The sequence below is a fragment of the Chiloscyllium plagiosum genome, unplaced genomic scaffold (assembly GCF_037043375.1).
Source record: "Chiloscyllium plagiosum isolate Xiang-an unplaced genomic scaffold, Cpla_swu_hap1 HiC_scaffold_44, whole genome shotgun sequence".
NCBI classification, from domain to species: Eukaryota; Metazoa; Chordata; class Chondrichthyes; order Orectolobiformes; family Hemiscylliidae; genus Chiloscyllium; species Chiloscyllium plagiosum.
In genome coordinates this window covers 31,665,556-31,689,368 of record NW_028270182.1, presented here as the reverse complement: position 1 = coordinate 31,689,368, position 23,813 = coordinate 31,665,556, and the positions used below count along the sequence as shown (strand labels likewise).

Here is a 23,813-nt window from a genome sequence, read left to right as displayed (position 1 = left end):
TGCAATGGGAAACAGACGGGGAGGCAGAGCGTCTGTAATGGGATACAGACAGGGGGAGGCTGAGTGTTTGCAGTGGGATACAGACAGGGGGAGGGCAGAGCGTCTGCAATGGGGTACAGACAGGGGAGGGCAGAGCGTCTGCAATGAGATACAGAAAGGGGGAGGGCAGAGACGGGGCAGTGCGTCTACAATGGGATACAGACAGGGGAAGGGCAGAACGTCTGCAATGGGATACTGATGGGTGAGGGCAGTGCGTTTGCTATTGGATACAGATGGGGAGGCAGGGCATCGGCAATGGAATGCAGACAGAGGAGGGCAGTGCTTCTGCAATGGGATACCGACACGGAAGACAGAGCGTCTGCTATGTAATACAGACAATGGGAGTGCAGAACGTCTGCAATGGGACACAGACTGGGGAATAGCGCAGCAACAAGCAATGGCATACAGACAGAGGATGGCTGTGAGCAAATCTTCAACAGAAAAAAGCCAGTACAATATATATGTGATGGAAATGTTCTGTTTTGGGGAAAAGACTAAACAGCAGAAATTTATTTAAATGCAAGGAGAATGCAGAACTCAGTGTTACAGAGGGATTTGTGCGTCTTAGTACATGAATCACATCAAATTAACCTGAAGATGTAGCAAGTGATTTGGAATGTAAATGTAGTGATTCTGTTTCGTGCAAGGGAGGTTGGGTATGATCTTAGCGATGTTTTCTGCATCAGTACAGGGCATTGCTGAGATTACATCTGTTGTATTATGTGTAGTTATAAATGTCTAATCCGAAAAAAAAAACACAAAATTTCTTTCGCAACATTTCAAAGATGTTTCTCTTTACTCATTCTTGTGATGAAGGCATTATGTTATGAAGAATTAACAGTTCGGCCTGAGAATGAGGGATGTTTTATTGACCATATAAGATCTTGAGAAGAGTGTAGTTGGTGAATACCGGATGGATATTTCTCCTTGTGTGGGAGAATAAAACTGGGGAAATGCTTTGTGAATAAGTCAATTTCAAAGGAAAGGTCATTGGACAGAAAAATTGAACTGTGAGTTCTCTTCCTACATGCTGACAGACAGGCTGAGCTTTTCCAGCAATTACTGCATATGTTTAAGAATATTCCTTTTAACACAGATATTGCGAAGACATGAAACGCTTATTTTTACATAATGCAAGTACATATTAACACATCTTCAAAACAAGTAGGGCCATTTATTGTTAATGAATTGATTCTGCAATAACGCACTGACCTGGGGTCGAGAATGTGATGGAGTCATATAGTTCGGACAATGTTCAAGAAGAGCTCACAGAGTCCAGTGTGGGACTGATAACGTGACTGATTTAACTTACGGATGGAAAATGTAGCCTATCTATGGAGAAATTCTATTGCTCACGTTCTGTTTCCCTCTCACTCATCACAGCAATGCGTGGGAGTGAAAAAAAAAGCCCAGTCGTCTTTCCCACTAATGGAGGATTCCTGATGAGGATTCATTAGAATCTCCCCATTGCCTGAAGCAAAACAATTCAGCCAAATTCAACTATTTTATGAAGAAATCCCATTGTCAGAAGGCTGTGCAAGCTGAATAATTACAGAAGTAATTATCCGACTCGATAGTGAGGGGAACAGACAGGAGATTCTGTGGCTGCAAATGGGAATCCGGAATGGTGTGTAGCCTCCCACATGCCAGGGTCCAGGATGTCTCAGAGCGGATGCAGAACGTTCACACCGGGGGTGGGGGGGGGTTGTGGGGGGGTTTGGCGGGAAGCAGCCAGAAGTCATTGTGCACATTGGTGCAAAGGACAGAGTGACACAGTTAGAAATAGTGATGACATCCTGCAGAGTGATTGTAGAGTACTAGGGAAAATGATAAAACACAGGACTATGACAGAGGTAATATCCACTTTACTTCCAGTTTTCCGTGCTAGTGAGGGTAAGAACAGGAGGATATGGCAGATGAAGTGGTGGCTAAAGAGTTGGTGCAGGGGGCAGAGATTTTTGGATTACTGGGATATTTTGTGGGGAAAGATGAGGTGTTCAGGAAGGTAGAGTTGTACCTGAACTGGAAGGGGACCAATATCCTGGCAGGCAGGTTTGCAACTGCTGCAAGGGAGGGTTTCAACGAGATTGGCTGGGGTTGGGGAGGGGTGGGATCCTCAACAGCAGGGAGGCAAGTGCGAGGCTGGAAGGAGATACAGTAATCAGAAACAGTAAAATTAAGAGACAGGTCAGGCTAGACAATGACAGGGAGCAAGGAATGACTGTTGGATTAAATTGCAACTGTTTTAATGCCAGATGGCTGACAGGTAAGGCCGATGAACTCAGGGCATGGAACGGTGCATGGGACTGGGATATTATAGCCATTACTGAAACATGGCTAAGGGAGAGACAGCACTAGCAGCTTAAAGTACCAGGGTACAGGTGCTTTGTGCGGGACAGAGATGGTGGAAAGAGGGGACGGGGAGTTTCATTTTTGATTAAGGCGAGTATCACAGCAGTAAACAGAGATAAAATAACAGATGGATCATCCTGTGAGGATTTGTCTGGGGAGGTAATAAATAAGAAGGGAATAGTGATAGGATTTGGATTGTAATATAGGCCCCCAAATAATAAAGGAGAAATTAGGGGAACAAAAATATGTAGACAGACTGGGGAGACTTGCAGGGCCAATAGGACTGCATTAGTAGGAGATTTTAATTTTCCTAACATAGACTGGGAATGACAGAGAATTAAGGACTGAGATGGGGTGTATTTATTAAGTGTGTTCAGAATAGTTTCCTCAAGCAGTAAGTAGAGGGTGCAACTCGGGAAGGGACGAAACTTGACCTACTCTAAGATCTAGGGCAGGACAGGTGACTGAGATGACAGCGGGGGAGCACTCTGGGACCAGTGACCATAATTCTATAATTTTTAAATAGTTACGGAGAAGGACAAAACTGCTCCACATGTTCAAGTTCAAACTTACGGCAAGGTGAATTTTTATGGAATTAGACAGGAGCTTGTAGGGGTTGGTTGGAGGAGTTTGCTTTCAGGTGAAGGGACCTCCTGCAAGTGGGAGGACTTTAAAACTGAAATGTCTACAGTTCAAGGTCTATATGTTCCTGTGAGGGTAAAAGACAAGGTTGGTAGGAAGAGGGAACCTCGGATGTCAGGAGATATTGAGGCTTTGACCAGCAAAAAGGAGGCTGGCTCAGGTCCAGGCAGCTGGGATCGAGGGAATCCTTGGAGGTGTACAGGGGATACAGTAGTTTACTGAAGAAGGAAATCAGGAGGGCGAAAAGGGGGCACAAGATAGCTTTGGCTGAGAAGATTAGGGTGAATCCAAAGAGGATCTTTCAGTATATTAAATTAAAAAGAATAGCTAAATGAGAATAAGACCCCTCAAAGTCCAAAATGGACATGCATGTCTCGAAGAGTAGGAGATTTGCGAGATTCTCAATAAATATTTCTCCTCTGTCTCTACCGTAGAGAAATAGATGAAACTTGGGAGGTTAACAAAAGTCGTAGTGTTATCTTGGGGTGAGTCAATATCACAGGAGAGGACCTGTTGGATGCATTAGAATGTATGAAGGTGTATAAATCTCCTGGTCCTAAACAAATGCATCCAAGAACACTGCAAGAGGCGACAGAAACAACTACGGGGACCCTGGTTGATATTTTTGCATCATCGTTAGCTACAGTTTAGGTTCCAGAATACTGGAGATTAGCAAATGTTGTGCCATTCAACAAGGAAAGCAAAGAATAATCTGGGATCGATAGACAAGGAAGTCTAACATCTGTGGTACGTTGGTTACTTGAGAAGACTCTGAGGGATGAGATATGCATGCATTTGGAAAGATAAGTTTTGATTAAAAATAGTTTTTTATGACAGATTCTCTACAGTATGGAAACAGGCCGTTTGCCCCAACAAGACCACACCGACCCCCCCAAACAGTAACCCACCCAGTCCGATTCCCCTACCCTATATTGACCCCTGACGAATGCACATAACACTATGGGTAACTTAGCCTGGCCAATTCACCTGACCTATACATCTTTGGATTGTGGAATGAAAATGGAGCACCCAGAGGAAACACACACAAACACAGTGAGAATGTGAAAACTCCACACAGAGAGTCACCCGAAGTTGGAACCAAACCCGGTTCCATGGCTCAATGAGGCAGCAGTACTAGCCACTGAACCACCATGCCACCCTTGCTTATTTTCAACACGGTTCAATGACACAGGTACAAAATCTATTCTGCCCCTCACCAATGATGCACGTTCCAATATCACATACCATGGATAATTTATTCTCCACTGAAAGTGTCATATTATTATTTATTAGTTTGTTATTATTAATTTTAGTAATTATTATTAATAGTTGTATTTCGACTGGAAATAATGCGTGGGTTTGTGAGTGGGAGATCATGCCTCTCAAATTTGTTTGAGTTAATTGATGAATGGACCAGGAATGTTGATGAAGGCAGGGCAGGAGATGGAGTCTGTATGGTTTTCAGTAAGGCCTTTGACAAGGTTACCATTGATAGGCTGTTCTGGAAGGTTAGAATCACATGGAATCCAGAGGGAGCTGGAAATTTGGACACACAATTGGCTTGATGGTAGTAAGCAGAGGGGAATAGTGGAAGGATGCTCACGGACTGGAGGCCTGTGACACATGAGGTGCCTCAGGGGTCGCTGCTGGGCCCGTTGCTGTTTGTTATCTGTTTCAATGATATTCTTGCCAATGTACAAAGCATAGTTAGGAAACTTGAAGATAACACTAAAATAGGTGGTATCGTGGACAGTGAGGAAGTATGTCAGAAATTGCAGCAGGACCTTGATCAAACTGGAGAAGTGGACCGAGGAATATTTTGGCAAAGTTAGATCAAGATAGGGGTTTCATGGTGATTGGTAGGACCTTAAGGAGTGTAGTTGAGCAGAGGGACCATGGAGTTTAGGTCCACCGTTCTCTGAAAGTGGGGTCATAGTTAGACACGGCAGTGAAGAAGGCTTTTTCCACACTAGCAAGCATCGGTCAGGACATGGAGGAGAGCAGTTGGAAAGTTATGATGCAGTTATACAGGATGTTGGTGAGGCTGCACTTGTAGTGATGGGTTCAGCTTTAATCACTTTGCGATCTGAACGATGTTTTTAATTTGGAATGTGTGTAGACAGTATTTACAAAAATGTTGCCAGGACCCAACAGTATTAATTATAGGGAGAGGTTGGACAAATGAGGACATTTTTCTTTAGAGCATAGGAGAGGGGTCTTATAGAAGTTTACATGGATAGGATGAATGGACCCAACCTTTTTTTCCTAGAGTAGGATGAGAGGGCATCAGTTTAAGGTCAGAGAGGTAAGAATAAAAGGGAAACTGTTTTACACACACAGTGGTACACAAAGGGAATGAGCTGCCAATGGAAGTGGTTGAAGCATTTGTATTAACGATATTTGAACGGCATTTGGACAAGTACATGGACAGGAAAGGACGAGAATGTTTTGGGCCAAGTGTTGGGAAATGGGTTTAGTGTGATTGGATATTTGGGTCAGCATGGACGTGTTTGGGCCAAAGGGCCTCTCTGCCTCTCTCCATGCTGTAGGACTTGATGACTCTACAAATAGAACAGCATTTGGGTCAAACCCTCATTTTTCCTTAGGTCATAAGTTCGAATCATATTTGGACAATGTTCTTTCAAGTTAACTTTGCAGATATTTTGCTTTTCAATTTGTTATCGACAATACGTATGTGTGGGCGTGTGTGTGTGTCTCTGTTTGTGTGTGTGTTTCTCAGTATTTTTCAAAGGGAAATATCACTGTACATATTTGCAATATCCTCTCGTCATTCCTCTTTCTATCATAGTTTGTTTTGGTCATAGACGTATTGTTTGAGCAGATTAAAGAAATCTGCCTAACTTGTTCGTAACACTGACCCTGACACACTCTGAGAACTATATCATTGGCCATATCACCAACCTAGTTATAATTATCTTTTGTGACCAGTGGAGGAGTGGGGCTAGAAAAGGGAACAGTAAGCCAAAACAGGGGAATTATCGACTCAATCAGCCAACGTCAGTGACTGAGGGATAGAATTTACGTTTATTTAGAAAGACAAGAAATGATTAGGGATAAACTATGTGGATTTGTATGATGGAAATCATGTCCAATTAATGTGATTGAGTATTATGAAGAGGTGAAAAAGAAGAATGAAGAAGACACTGTGGTTTACAATTTTTACAGAGACTTCAACAAGGCATTTAATAAGATTCCCCATTGTAGACAAATTACTAAAATTAGGTTATATGTAATCGAGGAAAAGCTAACCAATTGGGTACAAAATTGGACTGAAGGGAATGGATTGTTTTCGAGACTGAAGACCTGTGGCCAGCGATGTGCTGAAAGAATCAGTGCTGAGCTCACTGCTTTTCATCACGGATATAAGCAACTTTGATGTGATTATCGGAGGCATGGTTAGTAAGTTTACAGATAACATCACCAAATTGGTGCAGTGGACAGTGAAGAAGATTATCTCAGAATATAACGTGATCCTTGACCATCAATGAGCCAAGGACTGGCAGATGGAGTTTAGTTTAGATATTTGTGAGGTTTTGCATTTTGGTAAGTTAAAGTGGGGTAGTGTCCTGGGGAATGTTGCTTAACAAAGAGAACTACGGGTGAAAATTCATAGTTCCTTGTAAGTGGAGTTTAGGTCGGGAAAGTGGTGAGGAACGTGGTTGACATGCTTGCCTTAATCGGTCAGAACATTGAGTATCGGAGTTGCAGTCGCCTGTTTCGCTTGTACAGGACGTAGGTGATGCCACTTTAAGAAAACTGCGTATATATCAGTTGACTCTGTTAAAGGATGGATGTTGTTAAGCTTGAAAGTGTGCAGAAAAGATTTACAAGGATTTTCTGGAACCTGAGAGTTTGAGCTGAAGGGAGATGAAGAACTGGTTGAGGCTTTTTCCCTTGGACTGTCAGAGGCTGAATGGTGACATGACAGAGGTTTTAAAAAGTCCTGAGGGGCATGGATATTCTGAATGGGCAAGATCTTTTTCCCAGTTTCGGGGCGTCCAGATCGAGACGGCATACGGTGAAGGTGACAGGGCAAAGACTTAGAAGGGACCTGAGGGGAAACATTTTCATACAGAGTCTGGTGGGTGTATTGTCAGAGGAAGTGGTGAAAGCGGGTACAATTACACGTTTAAAATTGGTACATGAATAGGAATGGATCATGTGATGTGGGCCAAATGCTGGCAAGTGGTACGAGGTCTGATTAAGATGCCTGATTGGCATGGACAAAGTGGACAAAAGGACTTGTTTCCACGCTGTATGATTCTCTTATTCTCACAGTGGGATGAGGAAGAATTTTAAAAGGGCCATACGAATGGGAATTCTCTTCCCCGGAAGTTGGGTTGCCTCACTGATTACAAATATTCACAGCTGAGTTAGTTAAAGATTTGACAGAGAAGTGAGTCACGGATAATGGGACAGACAGGACGATGAGGCTGAGACCACAACCTGATCAGCCACAATCTTAATGCCTGGTGGACAAGGCTCAAATTCTCTAATGACACACTGCTGCTCCTCAGTCCCATGTTTCTGTGTTCCATTCAACACCTCTAACCTGCTAAACAGGAGCAGTTGTCGTCCACTTATTGTTATAGCATCGTGGTGCACAGAAATAGAGGAAACAATTCGGACCGTCAAGACTGTCCCACACGGTTTAGGAGATTTGGAAAATGTAATTGGAAGATCCAGGCTGGATATGGAAGAGGTTGCTCATTTCTCTTTACAGAGCTTCTGCTTTCTGTATCTTATGCTTCATTTGTTGATCATGTTGTAGACCCAGAATTCACTGTGAATACAGCCCCCAAATCTCACCCAGCGATGGCTCACAAAATCCGCGGGTGTCCCTGATTGCAACATTCCATAAAAGACCTTCCAGGAAAATAGCACTTACTAACTTTCCAATAACAGAATGGGAGAACATCAGAAACAGGGGCAGGTCATTCACATCCAAAGCCTGCCTTACCCTTCACTAAGATCAAAGCTGACCTGCTCCAAGTCTCAAATCTTCCTCAATGTCCAAGTCTTCTTGAGCACTTCCATAGAACACAGAACAAAGATCAGAGATGTCGGTGTTCGACTGGGGTGTATAAAGTTTGAAATCACATAACACCAGGTTATAGTCCCACACGTTTAAATGGAAGCCCAGTAGCTTTCGGAGCGTCGCTCCTTCATCAGGTGATCGTGGAGGGCTCGATCGTAACACAGAATTAACAGCAAAAATTTACAGTGTGATGTAACTGAAATTATACATGGAAAAAATGATTGTCTGTTAAGCTTTTCATCTGTTAGAGTACAGTGATAGTTTCACTTCTTTCATGTGTAAATCACAAAACCTTCTTTTAAAAAAAGTTGCATTCTCATGTGAGCTGTGAACAATGATGATAGCTAGACAAAATGTTGAAGCTGTTGGCCCCCTCTGTTCTCTGACTATGCCATAATGTTTAGATTGATTCTAATATAAAAAGTGAAATAACGGAGGTTTTCATGAATTCATGCAGATTTTGAGCTCAAAGTTCTACATGAATGCATGCAGTTAGGGCCTTCAGCACTTGACATTGTGCCGTTTGTCCTACTCTAACCTACATGCTTCGGTTCACTTTGTTCCATTTGCCTATCTAAGAGTCTCTTAAGTTTCCCTCACGTATTTTACTCTACTTGCACTGATGGTAGTGCATTCTACACACCCACCACTCTCTGTGTAAAGAATCTACCTCTGATATCTCCCCTAAAACTTTCTCCAATTACCTTAAAATTATGCCATCTAGTGATAGACACTTCTGCCATGGGAAAATGTCTCTGGCTATTCATTCTGTCTATGCCTCTCATCACCTTGTACACCTCTATCAAGTCACCTCTCATCTATTTTTCCTCCAATGAGAAAAGCCCTCGCTCCCTCACGGTTTCTTCTTAAGCCCTGCCCTCCAGTCCAGGCAGCATCCTGGTAAATCTCTTCTTTAAAGCTTCATTATCCTTCCTATAATGAAGAGACCAGAACTGAACACAATATTCCCTGTGCAGTCTGAGCAGGGCTCTATCGAGCTGCAGCATAACCTCGCGGCTCGTAAACTCAATCCCCCTGCAACTGAAAGCCAACACACCATACGCCTTCTTAACAACCCGATCAACTTGGGTGGCAACATTGAGGGATCTGTGGACATGGACACCAGGATCCCTCTGTTCCTCCACACCGCCAAGAATCCTGCCTTTAACCATGTATTCTGCATTCACATTCGAACTTGCAAGGTGAATCACTTCAGTTTGAACTCCATGTGCCACTTCTCAGCCCAGCTCTGTATCCTGTCGATGTCCCATTGCAACCTACAATAGCCCTCCACATTCCGTACCACATCAACCACATTTGTGTCATCGTCAAACTTATTAGCTCACTCTTCAACACCCATATCCAAGTCATTTTTGAAAAAAACAGAGAGCAGACGTTACTGAACTGATCCTAGCGGGACACCACTGGTCCCTTTCAGTGATTCAGCTCCCCTAACACTCTGTGTAAGAGAATTTCTGACATTCACTACCTTTTGAAGTGTTTGAAGAAAACATTCTCTGATTCTGCACCATGACCTATTGATATGAACAAAAGAGGTAACGCAATGACTCAAGTAAGAGAGACTGACCCTGAACTCAATACAGTATTTGACTGAGGATGACATCAAGGAGCCTGAACAAAATCACACTTAATGAGAATTAATTATGACCTCTACACTACTTGGAGTCATTCATGGCACAAGGGAAGATGATTATCATTGGTGGACATCAATCATCTCAGCCGTGGGACACATCTGCAGGAGATCCTCAGCGTAGCTTCCTCAGCCCAGGCATCTCCAGTTTGCCATCATAGAATCCCTACAATGTGGAAGGAGGCTATTCAGCCCATTGTATCTACACTGAGCAGATTAGATTCCCGACAATGTGGAAACAGGCCCTTCGGCCCTACCAGTTCACACCGATCCTCTGAAGAGTAACCCACCCAGACACATTTCCGTCTGACTAATGCACCTAACATAATGGACAATTTAGTATGGCCAATTCACCAGTCGTGCACATCTTCGGACTGTGGGAGGAAACCGGAGCACCCGGAGGAAACTCATGCAGACAAGTGGGGAATGTGCAAACTCCACATAGACAGTTGCCCAAAGGTTCGAATCGAACCTGGGACCCTGGTGCTGTGAGGCAGCAGTGCTAGCTACTGAGCCTCCGAGCCAGCAGAAGAGGGGGCATTCACTGAAGTTTACAAAATTTTCATGATAAGTTGTCCCTCTTCAGCTCTTGAAACAGCCTGTGACCATGTACAGGAAGACTTGGACAACATTCAAGATCGTGCTGTTAAAGTTTGGGTAACATTTATGTGACAGCGCAGTACATTTCCACAGTAAAAGGAGGAGCTCATTCAGCACCTCAATCTGGTTTCCCAAGAATGTGGTGAAGCCATTCATCCCATCAAATCTACTGGGCAAAATTAGGATAGACCATTCAGTCCCTCCTGCCTGTTGCACAGGAAGTCAGGGAGTCTGCTCTCTCCCACATGTAACGTACATGGGAACAGAAAGAACCATTTCACACCCGGAGTCACTTACAAAGGAACAGGAAGAGGTTATTCAGCTTGTCAAGCCACTAACGCAGGAACAGGGAAGTGTCAGAGATGCTCCAACATCACAAACAAATGGATCAGGGGCTACACAGACAGAGTGCTCCACGTTGATCCAAATGCCTTAATTACTCATGGTCCGTATGTGTTACTTTAACATGGTTTTCTGGCAGTCGGAATGAAGCCAACGTTTTTTAGCCATTTTCCAAGTTATCTTCCATCTCCAAGAAGGCATACCCAAGGTCTCCGTGGAAGTCAGAAACCGGTGGGGAATAACTAACTGTTTCAGAATGAAGGCACTTTGGCTGCTGACAGTGTTGTGTACAAAGTGACATTCAATGCAGTGTCACTCAGTAACTGTGCATTAAAGTGTTCAGAGTTCATTCAGAGCCTTTCTGTCACTCGACATGGGGGCTCTGCAGATGCACATAAACTGTCGTGAATCAAACATCCAATGGAAAGCATGAACTTTTCACCCTATTCAGCTGTTTGGGACATAATGTGTTTCTGTCCATACCCATCAAACTTCAACTTCTTATTCTCTCACAGCGCTACAGATTAAACATAGTTAGTGCACTCTCTCCTCATGGTAACATCATGCCAGTGTTTAGTCTGGTCAAACTACTTTGCACTTTCTCAGTGACAACTGGATCATTGTGTATAAAGCTGACCAAATCTTTACACAATGCACCAAATACTCTCTGAAAAAAAAACACGATCAGTGGGAAAGATATTCTAAATTTTGTACTTCAATCATTTTGCATGAAGAACCACATATCATTTACTTCCTACCCCCGTATGAATTGTGTCAGTGACTTATGACCAAGGACATCCAGGTATTTTTCAACAAAAGCATTCGCCAACCTCTCTACCATTTAATAAATATAAATGTACATGATGATATTTCTTGTTTACATCTAAATCACTTTTATACCCATTGAACAGCTATTGTCCAAACACTGATCCTGCTGCCACCCATCAATCATTATCCCCGAGAAAAACAGTATTCTTCTCGTTTCTCCATGACCCAAAATTTAATCCATGTGGTACTTATTCCACCCCTACCTACCCATGGACTCTAACATTCCCCATTCACCTGTATTCAAACATGTCAAGCGTCTTCTAAAATTACAAACACTCCACTCCCATTGGTTCTCAACTGTCGATGTCACAACGGATAATCTCCACACACAGGTTTATGAAAGATCATTTCCCTTTCCTGAATCTAGGCCGAATATACCAAATCATATCATTATTCTCCAACTATCTTGCTGTCACGTCCCTTATAAAACGTTCCAATATTTTTTATCACAGCTGACATCAAGCTATTTAGTTTTCTGTTTTCCCTCTCCATCCTGTTTAAATCCTGAGAACACCATCCACAGAGCCTCCACTGACTTTCTAGATGACAGCAGCAAGTCAATTCCCCACACCCATAGTGCATCCATTCAGTGTTGAAAATGCCTCGGTCTCCTCAGTTTCTCTTCCTGGCTGAGAAATCCGTTACATCTCCACACAGTCGCACAGTAAAAGTTCCTCTCTCCAGAGAAGCAGTTGACAATGGAACATTACGTTTCTCTCTATCTCAGCGACTATACATATTGCTGATGGAGTTGATCACCACACTCAGAGACGAGAACATAACTCACGGTAAGCAGGGGTGTCCCATAATAAATATGATATTCAGGAATATGTGAAAAGGGGAATTGTTAGAATAACTTCCCATTTTGTCTTCCTTCCAGTCCATCATCAGCAATCCTTTTGCTTGCTTTTCCCTTCTCTCTATGTCTGTCTCTCTCTCATTCTTTCTCTCTTGCTGGACATGATCCAATCAACACAAACCTCCCGCTCACCCTTCCAACCATCCCGGATATAATAATATTATTTCTCAGTTGCATTCAGTTTTGATATGTTCACTGAACTCGAAACGCTATTTGTGTTTCTTGCGACAGACTGGCATACCTGCTGAGATTATCCAACATTCTTTCAGACGGTGGAGAATTTTATTTCAGATCGCCAGCATCCGCATTTCCTTGGTTATTTCACCTTTAATGCTATTGTTTCGAGGGATGCCAGCATCACTAGCAAGGGCAGCATTTGTTGTCCATCCTAATTGCCCTTGACCACGGGGCTATTTGTCAAGGCAATATGGAGGCAACCTCTTTGTTGTGGATCTGAGGTGACACTTAGTTCAGACAGGGCAAAAATGTTAGGTTTCTTTATCAAAGGTTATCAATAAAATAAGAAAAGCAGTCCTGATGTTTTATGGTTACCATGAGTGAAATTAGGTTTCATTCCAATTTTTGCCATTGGAATTTAAATTTAGTCATCGACTATGGTAGGATTTCAGACAATGCTTTTGGAGTTATAACCTGTGCCTCTGAGTTACACAGTCAGTGACATTATTAATCAGTTTAAGAGTCCCTGTTGTGAAGTAACTGTAGAGACAAGAATAAGTTTGTGGTCAAACTATTTGTAACTGGAAGAGAGGTCAGTAGAGAACTGGAGCCATAAAATCTGTCATTAACGAAGGGGTAGATGATGGCGAAGACAGCAGAGCTGGAGATTGGGGATATTATGAAGGTGGGTGTCGACAGGTTTGATCACAGAGAGAATATGGAGGTATAAAACAGTTCACAGTAAAAAGGAGACTCAAAGTTCCGAACAGTCTTATTCCTTCTCAGATGTTTATGAGTAAGTAGTTTGGAAATGCATGAGAAGGAAGTAGCGTTTGTGGCTGAATGTTTATGTATTTGTTAAATATAATCACACAGAATAGCAGTAACATTCAGCATCATTTATAGAATTGACAGAGATAGACTTACCCGGAACACCAATAATAGCGAGGATGGGATAGTACCCAGCTTGAATAATAATCAGTACGGCTTGTATCCGCAACTCTAATCATGCCCAATCCTGAGAAAGATAGTAAAGACCCAAGGATAAACTTCTGTCCATTGTTGAAACGTTCCAGTCTAATATTCTCAGATTCTGATCCATTGTTGGACCATTCTAATGTTCTCAGATTCTGATCTCTCTATCTTTCTCTGTAGCTGCTGATCCCAATCTTGTTGGGGTTGACTCTGCGCCAAATATTATGACATAACAAGGTGAAGTAAGTCCCTAATTATGGAAGAGGGAAATCCTCCAGTGACCCAGTTAGATCCAGGAAGACTGACATTAATCACAGTCACTGAACAAACAGCTCCAGTTAACCCATTTCACGGCAACTCTGATATATCGTTTTATTTATTTATGTTTAACTTTGACTTTTGTCTGTCCAGCATGAAACGGATTAGGTGGGTTTAGGCATTTTAGAGAGACACGTACAGGGCCTAGACGATGCAGATACAGTCCATTCCTTGTGCTCTTGCAGCCGCGGCCTGATCCTGTGGAGTGATCCTCAAACTCTCACAGAACCAGGATTCTTAGTATTACCTTTTGCCAGTTATTGGAAGGCAGGAAATCTCTCCCGGGTGCTACTCACTGTCTCTGTGATTTCTCTCGGAACTGTCTTTTGATCTTCTTTCCTCCTGGATTGGACAACTGTTTCCTGCATTTGTTTTTTGACATTTGTGTGCTTATTGGATGATACCATATTGGAGCAGTTACTGTATAGCTGTTAAATATACTATTATTCTGCTACGTTTTCCAACAGAATTATGTTATTGCAACTTCCTTTTTCCTTTTGTTGTTGTCTTTTATCAACAGTTTTCGCGTAATTTGTTTTGCTTAATGTCGAATATTTTGACCAAGTAAATTCTATTTCAAACACAGCACCTCACATCTACCAGCGGAATAGGCCGAGCTGGAGGAGTGATAATCATGTCAGGAATTATATCGGATACTCAATCCACCTCTCAGATCCAGCCCGGACACATATAAGCCCAGATGAGATACCTGCTCGGCAGGAAGCACTGCGTAGACCAGGCTAGTGTACTGCTCAGCAATCCGTCGAGGATCGAACACTATTTAGAGCTCACCAGTTCACGACTTATCGTTCTAACAGTGCACTGATCTATAAACTTGTACTAGATGATCTGTTCAGCACAGGGCGCTGTGCAGAACACACAAAGGCATTGTTCTAGACAACCGTACTGGATATCTGTGCAGTATGGAGAGCTGTGCAGTGAATAGCAGTGAATTTATCTATTAATCTGGAGCAGTTACCTTCCCACCATACACAGCTGTGTACACCAATTACTGCATTGCTGAGTAACATTGTGGTAGATCACTGCCCAGTGTGGGGAAACTTGCAGCTCATGCTGGAAATGACAGGATGTGCAGCTCCCTCCATTTACAGCTCCATATCTACATTGTGGCATCACACGGGGGTGCTGTGGATGTGAAACTCACTGCCAGAGAGAGATGGCGGGGGAATCAGTTAGAGGAGCTTGGCTAAAAGAGAGGGGGAGATTGAGAGAGAATTTCAGAGAAGCATCTAATGGTAGGTTTAAAAATTGTGAAAGGAAAACATTTCGATAGCAGCTTGCAATATAGGCCACTGTTTACAGGAATGGTGGGTGAGCAGGATATTGGTGTACGTTAAGATGATGGAGAGTTTTGGATATCAATTGTCCTGCAGCTTTGTAATTAGGAGTAGGGTCAGAAGAGTCTTCGACTCATTGTTCTGAATCTGACAATAATTTGTCTCAGTGCCATTTTCATTGAGTGTGACAGAGGGGTTGTCTGCACGAGGCCGAGCTAGTTTCCTCGTGTTATCTTATCGAACTCACCTCATTAACTATCCACCCCACTCCATGGTGTCCCTCTCATTCAATGCCAGCCCGATTCTCCCTCGCATCATGGCTGGAGGTACACACCATCTCCCGGATGCTCCTGGATATTCAGTGATCCCTGGTACTGCTGCCATCATTAAAAGGCCAATGGGCACACGGTTGAGGTTTCTCAGTTTGGAGTTACCCTGCATAGTTTACCGAGCCAGGCAGATAAGGGGAAATTACAGCACAGCTTATCGACAGGGGCACGGAGGTCCTGGTGAATAGTCTAGTACAGAGGGGGACAATTCTCTTCCCAGAGAGAGCCGCACCACCAGACCCACCGAGTATGGTCTGAGCACACCAACCAGCTCAGTGCAGTATCTGCGGTCCGAAGAAAAGTCCAGTAATACTGGAAAAGGACCTTCCCCGCTCTGTCAGGATACGGGTCACCGTATTCTCTCTACTCTTTCACACACACTGTATATCTGTTAGCGCCTTCACCAGAATCAGGCTCCATGACTCTCACCACTGCAATGCAGCACCTTCTCTCTCTCTCTCTCTCTCAATCCTACGCAATACCCCCACATGATTATAAAATGTTCTTATGAGTACAGTTTCTAGAATTCTCTGGATGATATCATTTGTACAATGTTCCATATCATTTAAAAAAAAATTCCCCAGTATGTGACACATCAGAGGAAGCAACAGAGTTTTACTTTTTTTTACAATCACTCAGGGTGAAAGTGCATCATGAGGCCATTAAGCCGCTCAAATATGCTCCGCTATTCAGACAAATGGAGAACCTAAACACTTGAAGACTCACTCTCTTCTTGAAGACAGGCGCCACTTTGGAGTTTCGCCATTTTCACTGGAACACGCCTGTAATCCCAAGAGTTGTGGAATATTTCACACAGTGCCACCAGTCAGTCTGTAACCATAACTATTAAAACAAGCTATGAATTGCTGATGAGCCGTTTACCCTTGGTCTTTTCTGTTTGAGAAAAGTCTTGTTCGTTTTGATAGAGACAGTGCAAAACTTTCATCTGACTACAATTTTGTTTATAATATTGAAACACTTTGTGCCTTCCCCTGTGAGGAACGATGTAAAATACTGTTTTAAATTCTCTGCGTGTTCCCTGAAACCAGTTCCCCAATCACATCCTCCAGGTGTCCCACATATTCTTTCCTGCCTTTCTTCCAAGGGTCTCACACACACATCATGAACATTTTTTTATTCGATATGGGAAAACTCTTGTGGTTAGTTTTTTTTTATATTTCTTGCCAGTCTTGGAATATTTTTCTTTGTATTTTGTTTTGTACAATCTACTTCTGGTTCCAAAAGCAAACTTCCCAAATGTGGCCGACGCTAGAATTCACCAATTTGAATTCTTTAGTTTGTGATTGATTAGTATCTATCACAGCCTTTGTGCATCATGGGTGGTTCATCTTCACATCTTTATATCATATTCTTTTTGACCAGCGTCAATAATAGCTGAGCTTTATTAAGCAGTACCTGCTTAAATGTTCCCCAACCCCACCCCCACACACTAACATCTGCTGACCTTCACCTGTGTCTATTTTCACACTCCGTATTTGATCAGATATATTACATAAATCTGCATTTGAAATGCCTGGCTCTTTTCAGTCATTCAGGGGGAATCTACGTATGTGGCTGAACACATGGAGAGTAACTCCATTCTCTCAGTTTTTTCTGGCTCTCTGATTTCTGTTCAATGATGTCACATTCCAGTGGGAAGCTTCCGACTTGACATCCTTTTCTCTCAAACGAGAAATCCCCTCACTCTGATGGACTGAGCCTTCAGCTGTGACTGTCCCGTCTCCCTCACTTCTGCCCCCACTCCATCCTTTTTTTTCGTAGAACAACGATAGATCTCCCCTTACCCTCTCCTTCCTACTGCACTAGAATCCACATTCACTGTATCATCCCCCGCCACTTCCACCACCTCCAGCAGGACAGCACTATCAAACATATTTTCCACTCCCGTCCACTTTCAGTATTTCACAGAGACTGATGTTTTTGTGGCACGCTCCATCACCCCGAACATTTCCTCACAACCCCATGGCACCTTCCCATGTAAATGCAGAAGCTGCAACATTTGACCTCTTCCCTCCTCACTTTCCAAGCCCTAAACACACCGTTAAGGTGAATCAGCATTTTAGTTGTACTCTTTCAATCCAGTATCCTGTCATTGTTGCTCACAATGCAGTCTCCTTTACATTAGTGAGCCAAACAGAAACTGCTTTGAGGAACATCTACACTTTGTCTGTAGGAATGACCTTTTCCTTCCGATTGCTCCCCATTTCAATAACCTACATTGCTCTCAGAATAATGAGAATTCTTTGAGGAGTTAACGACGCGTTGAACCAGAGAGCGTTACCTATCTGAACTTCCAGAATGCCTCTGATATGGTACCGCACAGGAGGCTGCAGAGTAAGATAAGGACCCATGGTGTCAGAGGCCAGGTACTAGGATGGATAAAAGGTTGGCTCTCTGGCAGGAGGCATAGTGAGGATAAAATTGTCCCTCTCAGGATAGCAGCCGGTGATTAGCAGTGTTCCACAAGAGTCTGTGTTGTGACCACAACATTTCACTTTCTAGGTTAATGATCTGAGTGGTGGGACAGAAGACGTTATGACTACGTTTGCAGACGATACAAAGATAGTTGGAGGGGCATGTAGTATTGAGCAGTCAGGGAGCCTGCAGAAAGATTTTGACAGATTAACAGAGTGAGAAAAGGAGTAGCAGATGGAATCCAATATGGGAGAGTGTGAGGTCATGCACTTTGGTATGAAGAATACAGGCATGGACTATTTACTAAATGGGGAAAAAATTCAGAAATCTGAGTAACAAAGTGACTTGGGATTCCAAGCGCCGGATTCACCTTAGATAAACATGCAGGTTGAGTCTCTAGTTAAGAAGGCAGATACAATGTTGTCATTCATCTCGAGAGGAGTAGAATATAATGGTGGGGATTCTGAGGCTTTCTAAGGCTCTGGTCAGACCACATTTCCAGTACTTTGTGCCTCATACCTCAGAAAGTATGCATTATCCTTGGTGTGTGTCAAGAGAAGGTTCAGCAGAAATGAAAAACTTAACACATGAGGAATGTTTGAGGACTCTGGGTTTATACTCGATGGAGATTAGAAGGATGAGGTTCGGATCCAATTGAAACATACAGAATACTGAATGACCTGGAGACAGACAAAACTGGAAGGACGTTTGCACTGGTAGGACACAGACTGAGAGCAAAGGGAAAACCCATGAGAACGGAGATAAGATGAAACGTCTTTAGTCAGAGAACGGTGAAATTGTGGAATTCCTTATCACAGAAGGCTGTGGAAACCAAATCATTTGGCACCAACGATATGGCCTGGAAAGGAACTGAGGATCTGAAAATTGACTACAGAGAGTTAATTTGGAAGCTGACGAGTAGGACGAGTAGAGTAGTGATCTCAGGTTTGCTACCAGTGGCATGGGCTCGTTCGATGAGGAACAGTCAGCGAATGCAGCTTTACACGTGGCTGCGAGGCTGGTGCAGGAGGGAGGACTTCAGATACTAGATCATCGGAATACCTTCTGGGTAAGGTGGGACCTGTACACGAAGGACGGATTGCACCTGAACTGGTGGGGCACTAATGGCCTGTTTGGGAGGTTTGCTTGTGTGATTCTGGCGGGTTTAAACTAGTTTGGCAGGGAGGGGTAGGAATCAGACCACATGACTGAGAGGGGGTTAGTTGCAGACGGGACAATGACAGGGCATATTGAACATATCAGGAAGGTTTCTCACGCGATGAAACAAAGGGATCGGTTAAAGTGTGTCTGCTTTAATGCAAGGACTGTCCGAAATAAGAGTGATGAAGCTAGAGCATGGATCAGTACTTGGGGTAACGATGTCGTGGCCATAATGGAGACGTAGGTTTCACAGGGGCAGGGATGGCTGCTTGATGTTCCAGGGTTTAGAACGTTTAAAAATGCTTTGGGGTAGCACGGTGGCACAACGGCTAGCACTGCTACCTCACAGCGCCAGAGACCCGGGTTCAATTCGCACGTCAGGGAACTGTCAGTGGATTTTGCAAACTTTCCCAGTGGATTTCCTCCGGGTGCTCCGGTTTCCTCCAAAAATCTAAAGATGTGCAGATTAGGCGAATTAGCCATGCTAAATTGCCCGTAGTGTTAGATGAAGGGGTAAATGTAGGGGAATAGTTTTCGTTGGGTTGCTCTGTGGAGTGTTGGTGTGGACTTGTTGGGCCGAAGGGCCTGTTTCCACACTGTAAGTAATCTAATATACTCCAGAAAAGAATAGGGTGGGTGGAAAATGAGGAGGGGGTGTAGCATTGCTAATCAAAGAGTGTGTCACAGCTACAGCAATGAAGATTGTTGAGGAAGGTTAGTCTATTGAGTCAGTATGGGTGGAAGTTAGGAACAGCAAGGGAACAGTCACCGCATTTGGGGATTTTATACAGACCACCTAATAGCAGTAGAGAGACTGAAGATCTCATAGGCGGGCAGATTCTGGAAAAATGCAAAAGTAGCAGGATTATAGTTATGGGTGATTTCTACTTTTCCAATATCGACTGGAACCTCCTAAGTGTAGATGGTGTGGATGAAGCCGGTTTTGTCAGGTGTGTTCAAGAGGGATTCCTTGCTCAGTATGTGGACGGACCGTCGAGGGGAGAGGCTATTTTGGATTTGGTGCTCAGCAACGAGCCGGGACAGGTGTCAGAACTCACGGTGGGAGACCACTTTTGTGAAAGTGATCGCAACTGCCTCACATGCAGCATGGTCTAGGAGAGTGAAAGGAGCAGTTTCTGAGGGAAGATATTTAATTGTGGAAAAAGAAATTATAATGATATCAGTCAGGAGTTGGGAAGTACAGACTGGGAGCAATTGTTCCACAGAAAGGGCATAGCAGACATGTGGGGACTGTTTAAGGAGCAGTTGTTGCGAGTGATACACAAATTTGCTCCTCTGAGACAGGTAAGAAGGGGTAAGATTAAGGAACCTTGGATGACGAGAACAGAGGAACGTCTCGAAAAAAGAAGCAGGTAGCTTACGTAAGATGAAGGAAGCAAGGATCTAGCACAGCTTTAGAGGATTACAGGCTTGCTAGAAAGGAGTTCAGAAAAGGACTGAGGCGAGCCATGATGAGGAACGAAAAAGGCTTGGCAGGAAGGATTAGGGAGAATCCAAAGGCATTTTTCTCATACGTGAGGAATAAGAGAATAATCAGAGAGAAGGTAGGGCCGACCAGGATTAGCGTAGGGAACTTATGCGTGGAGTCAGAGCAGATAGGGAAAGCCCTCAATGAGTGTTTTTGCTTCGATTTTCACCAAGAAAAGTGAACTTGTTGTAAATGAAACTTAGAGGAGCTGGCCCAGCTCAATCTTGACCAAGATTGATGAAGTTGATGTGCTCGCAATTTTGGAAAATATTAAGCAGGATACGTCCCCAGGGCCAGACCAGATTTATCCGAGACTGCTCCAGGAAGCAAGAAAGGAGGTTGCTAAGCCGCTGGTGAGGATATTTGCCTTCTCACTCTTCACAGGAGTCGTACCAGAGGATTGGAAGGAGGCAAATGTTGTTCCTTATTTCAAGAAGGGTAATAAGGAATTCCCTGGCAATTAGAGACCTGTCAGTCTTACGTCTGCGGTCAGCAAAGTTTGGAACAAATTCTGAGGGATAGGATTTATGACTATTTGGCAAAGCATTGGGTGATTAAAGGCAGTCAGCATGGCTTCATGAAGGCAGGTAATGCCTCACAAATCTTATTGATTTCGTTGAGGAGGTGTCAAGACAAGTCAACGACAGTCGAGCAGTGGATGTGATGCATGTGGACTTCAGCAAGGTATTTGATAGGCTTCCCCATGGAAGGCTCATTCATAAAGTCAGGAAGTATGGGATACAGGGAGATTTGGTTATCTGGATTTAGAATTGGCTGGTTGGCAGAAGGCAGACAGTGGTTGTAGATGGAAAGTATTCTGCTTGCAGGACAGTATTGAGAGAGATCACACAGGGCTGTGTTCTTGGGCCTCTGCTCTTTGGAGTTTTTATAAATGACTTGGATGAGGAGGCTATGGTGTGGGTTCGTAACTTTGCTGATGACACAAAGGTTGGAGGTGACGTCGATAGTACAGAGGGCTACTGTAGGCTGCAGCGCGACATAGACAGGATGCAGAGCTGGGCTAATAAATGGCAGATGGAGTTTATCCTGGATAAATGCAAAGTGATGCATTTTGGAAGGTCAAACTCGAATCCTGAATATAGCATTAAAGACATAGTGTTATGGGTCTGAGATGACACTTAGTTCAGGCAGGGCAAAAATGTTAGGTTTCTTTACCAAAGGTTATTAATAAAATAAGAAAAGAAATCCTGATGGTTTATGGTTGCCAAGAGTGAAATTAGGTTTCATTCCAATTTTTGTCATTGGAATTTAAATTTAGTCATCGAATGTGGGAGGATTTCAGACAATGCTTTTAGAGTCATAATCCGTACCTCTGAATTACAGAGCCAGTGACATTATTACTCTGTTTAAGAGTCCCTGTTGTGAAGTAACTGTAGAGACAAGAACAATGGTCAAACTATTAGTAACTGGAAGAGAGGTCAGAAAAGAACTGGAGCCATAAAATCTGTCGTTAACGAAGGTGTAGGTGATGGCGAAGTCAGCAACAGAACTCAGGCAGAGCTGGAAATTGTGGATATTATGAAGGGGGTGTCAGCAGGTCTGATGACAGAGAGAATATGGAGACATAAAACAGTTCACGGTAAAAAGGGACTCAACGTTCCGAACAGACTTGTTCCTTCTCAGGTGTTTATGAGTAAGTAGTTTGGAAATGCATGAGAAGGAAGTGGCGTTTGTGACTGAAAGTTTATGTATTTGTTAAATATAATCAACCAGAATATCAGTAACATGCAGCATCATTTATAGAATCGACAGAGATAGGCTTACCCGGAACACCAATAATAGCGAGGGTGGGATAGTACCCAGCTTGAATAATCATCAGTAGAGATCGTATCCGCAACTCTAACGGTGGGCAATTCTGAGAAAGCAAGTAAAGACCCCAGGATAAACTCCTGTCCATTGTTGGAACATTCCAGTCTAATGTTCTCAGATTCTGATCCATTGTTAGAACATTCCAGCCTAATATTCTCAAATTCAAATCCATTGTTGGAACATTCTAATGTTCTCAGATTCTGATTTCTCTCTCTTTTTCTGTAGCTGCTGATCCCAATCTTGTTGAGGTTGTCTCTGCGCCGAATACTACGGCATAACAAGTTGAAAGAAGTCCCTAATTATGGAAGAGGGAAAGCCTGCAGTGACCCAGTTAGGTCCAGGGAGACTGCTATTAATCACAGTCACTGAACAAACAGCTCCAGTTAACCCATTTCATGGCAACTCTAATATATCACAATAATACTTGGTGTGGGTGGGATTTTGATATCACTGATTATTGGTCTAATGGCATATCTCCAGTTGTGAACATAGAGGCGAGGGAGCGAGATAATTCTTTCTCTTCACAAGCTCGATGATTGTGCTGTGTTTTGGCAGCGTAGCAATTGCTGGGCTCCCGAGGCCGTCTGTGTCTGATCACCAGGCCTGCTGTATCTTTTTGTTTTATTTATTTATGTTTAACTTTGACTTTTGTCTGTCCAGCATTTAATGGCTTAGGTGGGTTTAGGCATTTTTGAGAGACACCTACAGAGCCATAGACGATGTAGATACAGTCCATTCCTTGTGTTCTTGCAACCGCGGCCTGGTCCTGTGAAGTGATGGTCAAACTCTCACAGAACCAGGATTCTTAGTTTTACCTTTCGGTAGTTATTGCTGGGGTCTCAGCAGAGTTGGAAGGCAGGAAATCTCTCCAGGGTGCTACACACTCTCTCTGTGATTTCTTTCGGAACTGTCGTTTGATGTCCTTTCCTCCTGGATTGGAGAATTGCATGTGAGACAATCTGTTTCCTGCATTTTTTTTTTGACATTTGTGTGCTAATTTGACGATGCCATATCGGATCAGTTACTATATAGCTGTTAAGTAAACTATTATTCTGCTAGGTTTTCCAACAGAATTAAGTTATTGCAAGTTCGTCTTCCTTTTGTTGTCTTTTTTCAACAGTATTCGAGTAAATTGTGTTTTGCTTAATGTCGAATATTTTGACCAAGTCAATTCGATCTGAAACAAGTCACTTCACATTTAACGGCGGAATGGGCCAAGCTGGAGGAGTGATAATCATGTCAGGAATTATATCGGATGCTGAATCCACCTCTCAGATCCAGCCCGGAGACGTATTAGCCCTGATGAGATACCTGCTCAACATGAAGCACTGCGTGGACCAGGCTGGTGTACTGCTCAGCAATCCTCCCAGGATCGAACGCTGTTTAGAATTCACCAGTTCACTACTTACCTGTCCAACAGTGCACTGA

At 43.3% G+C, this 23,813-nt stretch overlaps 1 protein-coding gene across 1 annotated transcript in view; it reads right to left on the bottom strand.

Moving 5' to 3' along the window:
* The window catches only part of LOC148137374 (putative G protein-coupled receptor 139), a 72,768-nt gene extending 50,211 nt beyond the window's left edge, over positions 1–22,557 (bottom strand). Inside the window, exon 1 of the mRNA XM_087982705.1 lies at positions 22,341–22,557. Coding sequence (XP_087838831.1) covers positions 22,341–22,557 — 217 coding nt within the window. The remainder of the gene's footprint in view (positions 1–22,340) is intronic.
* Between the last annotated feature and the right edge of the window lie 1,256 nt (positions 22,558–23,813).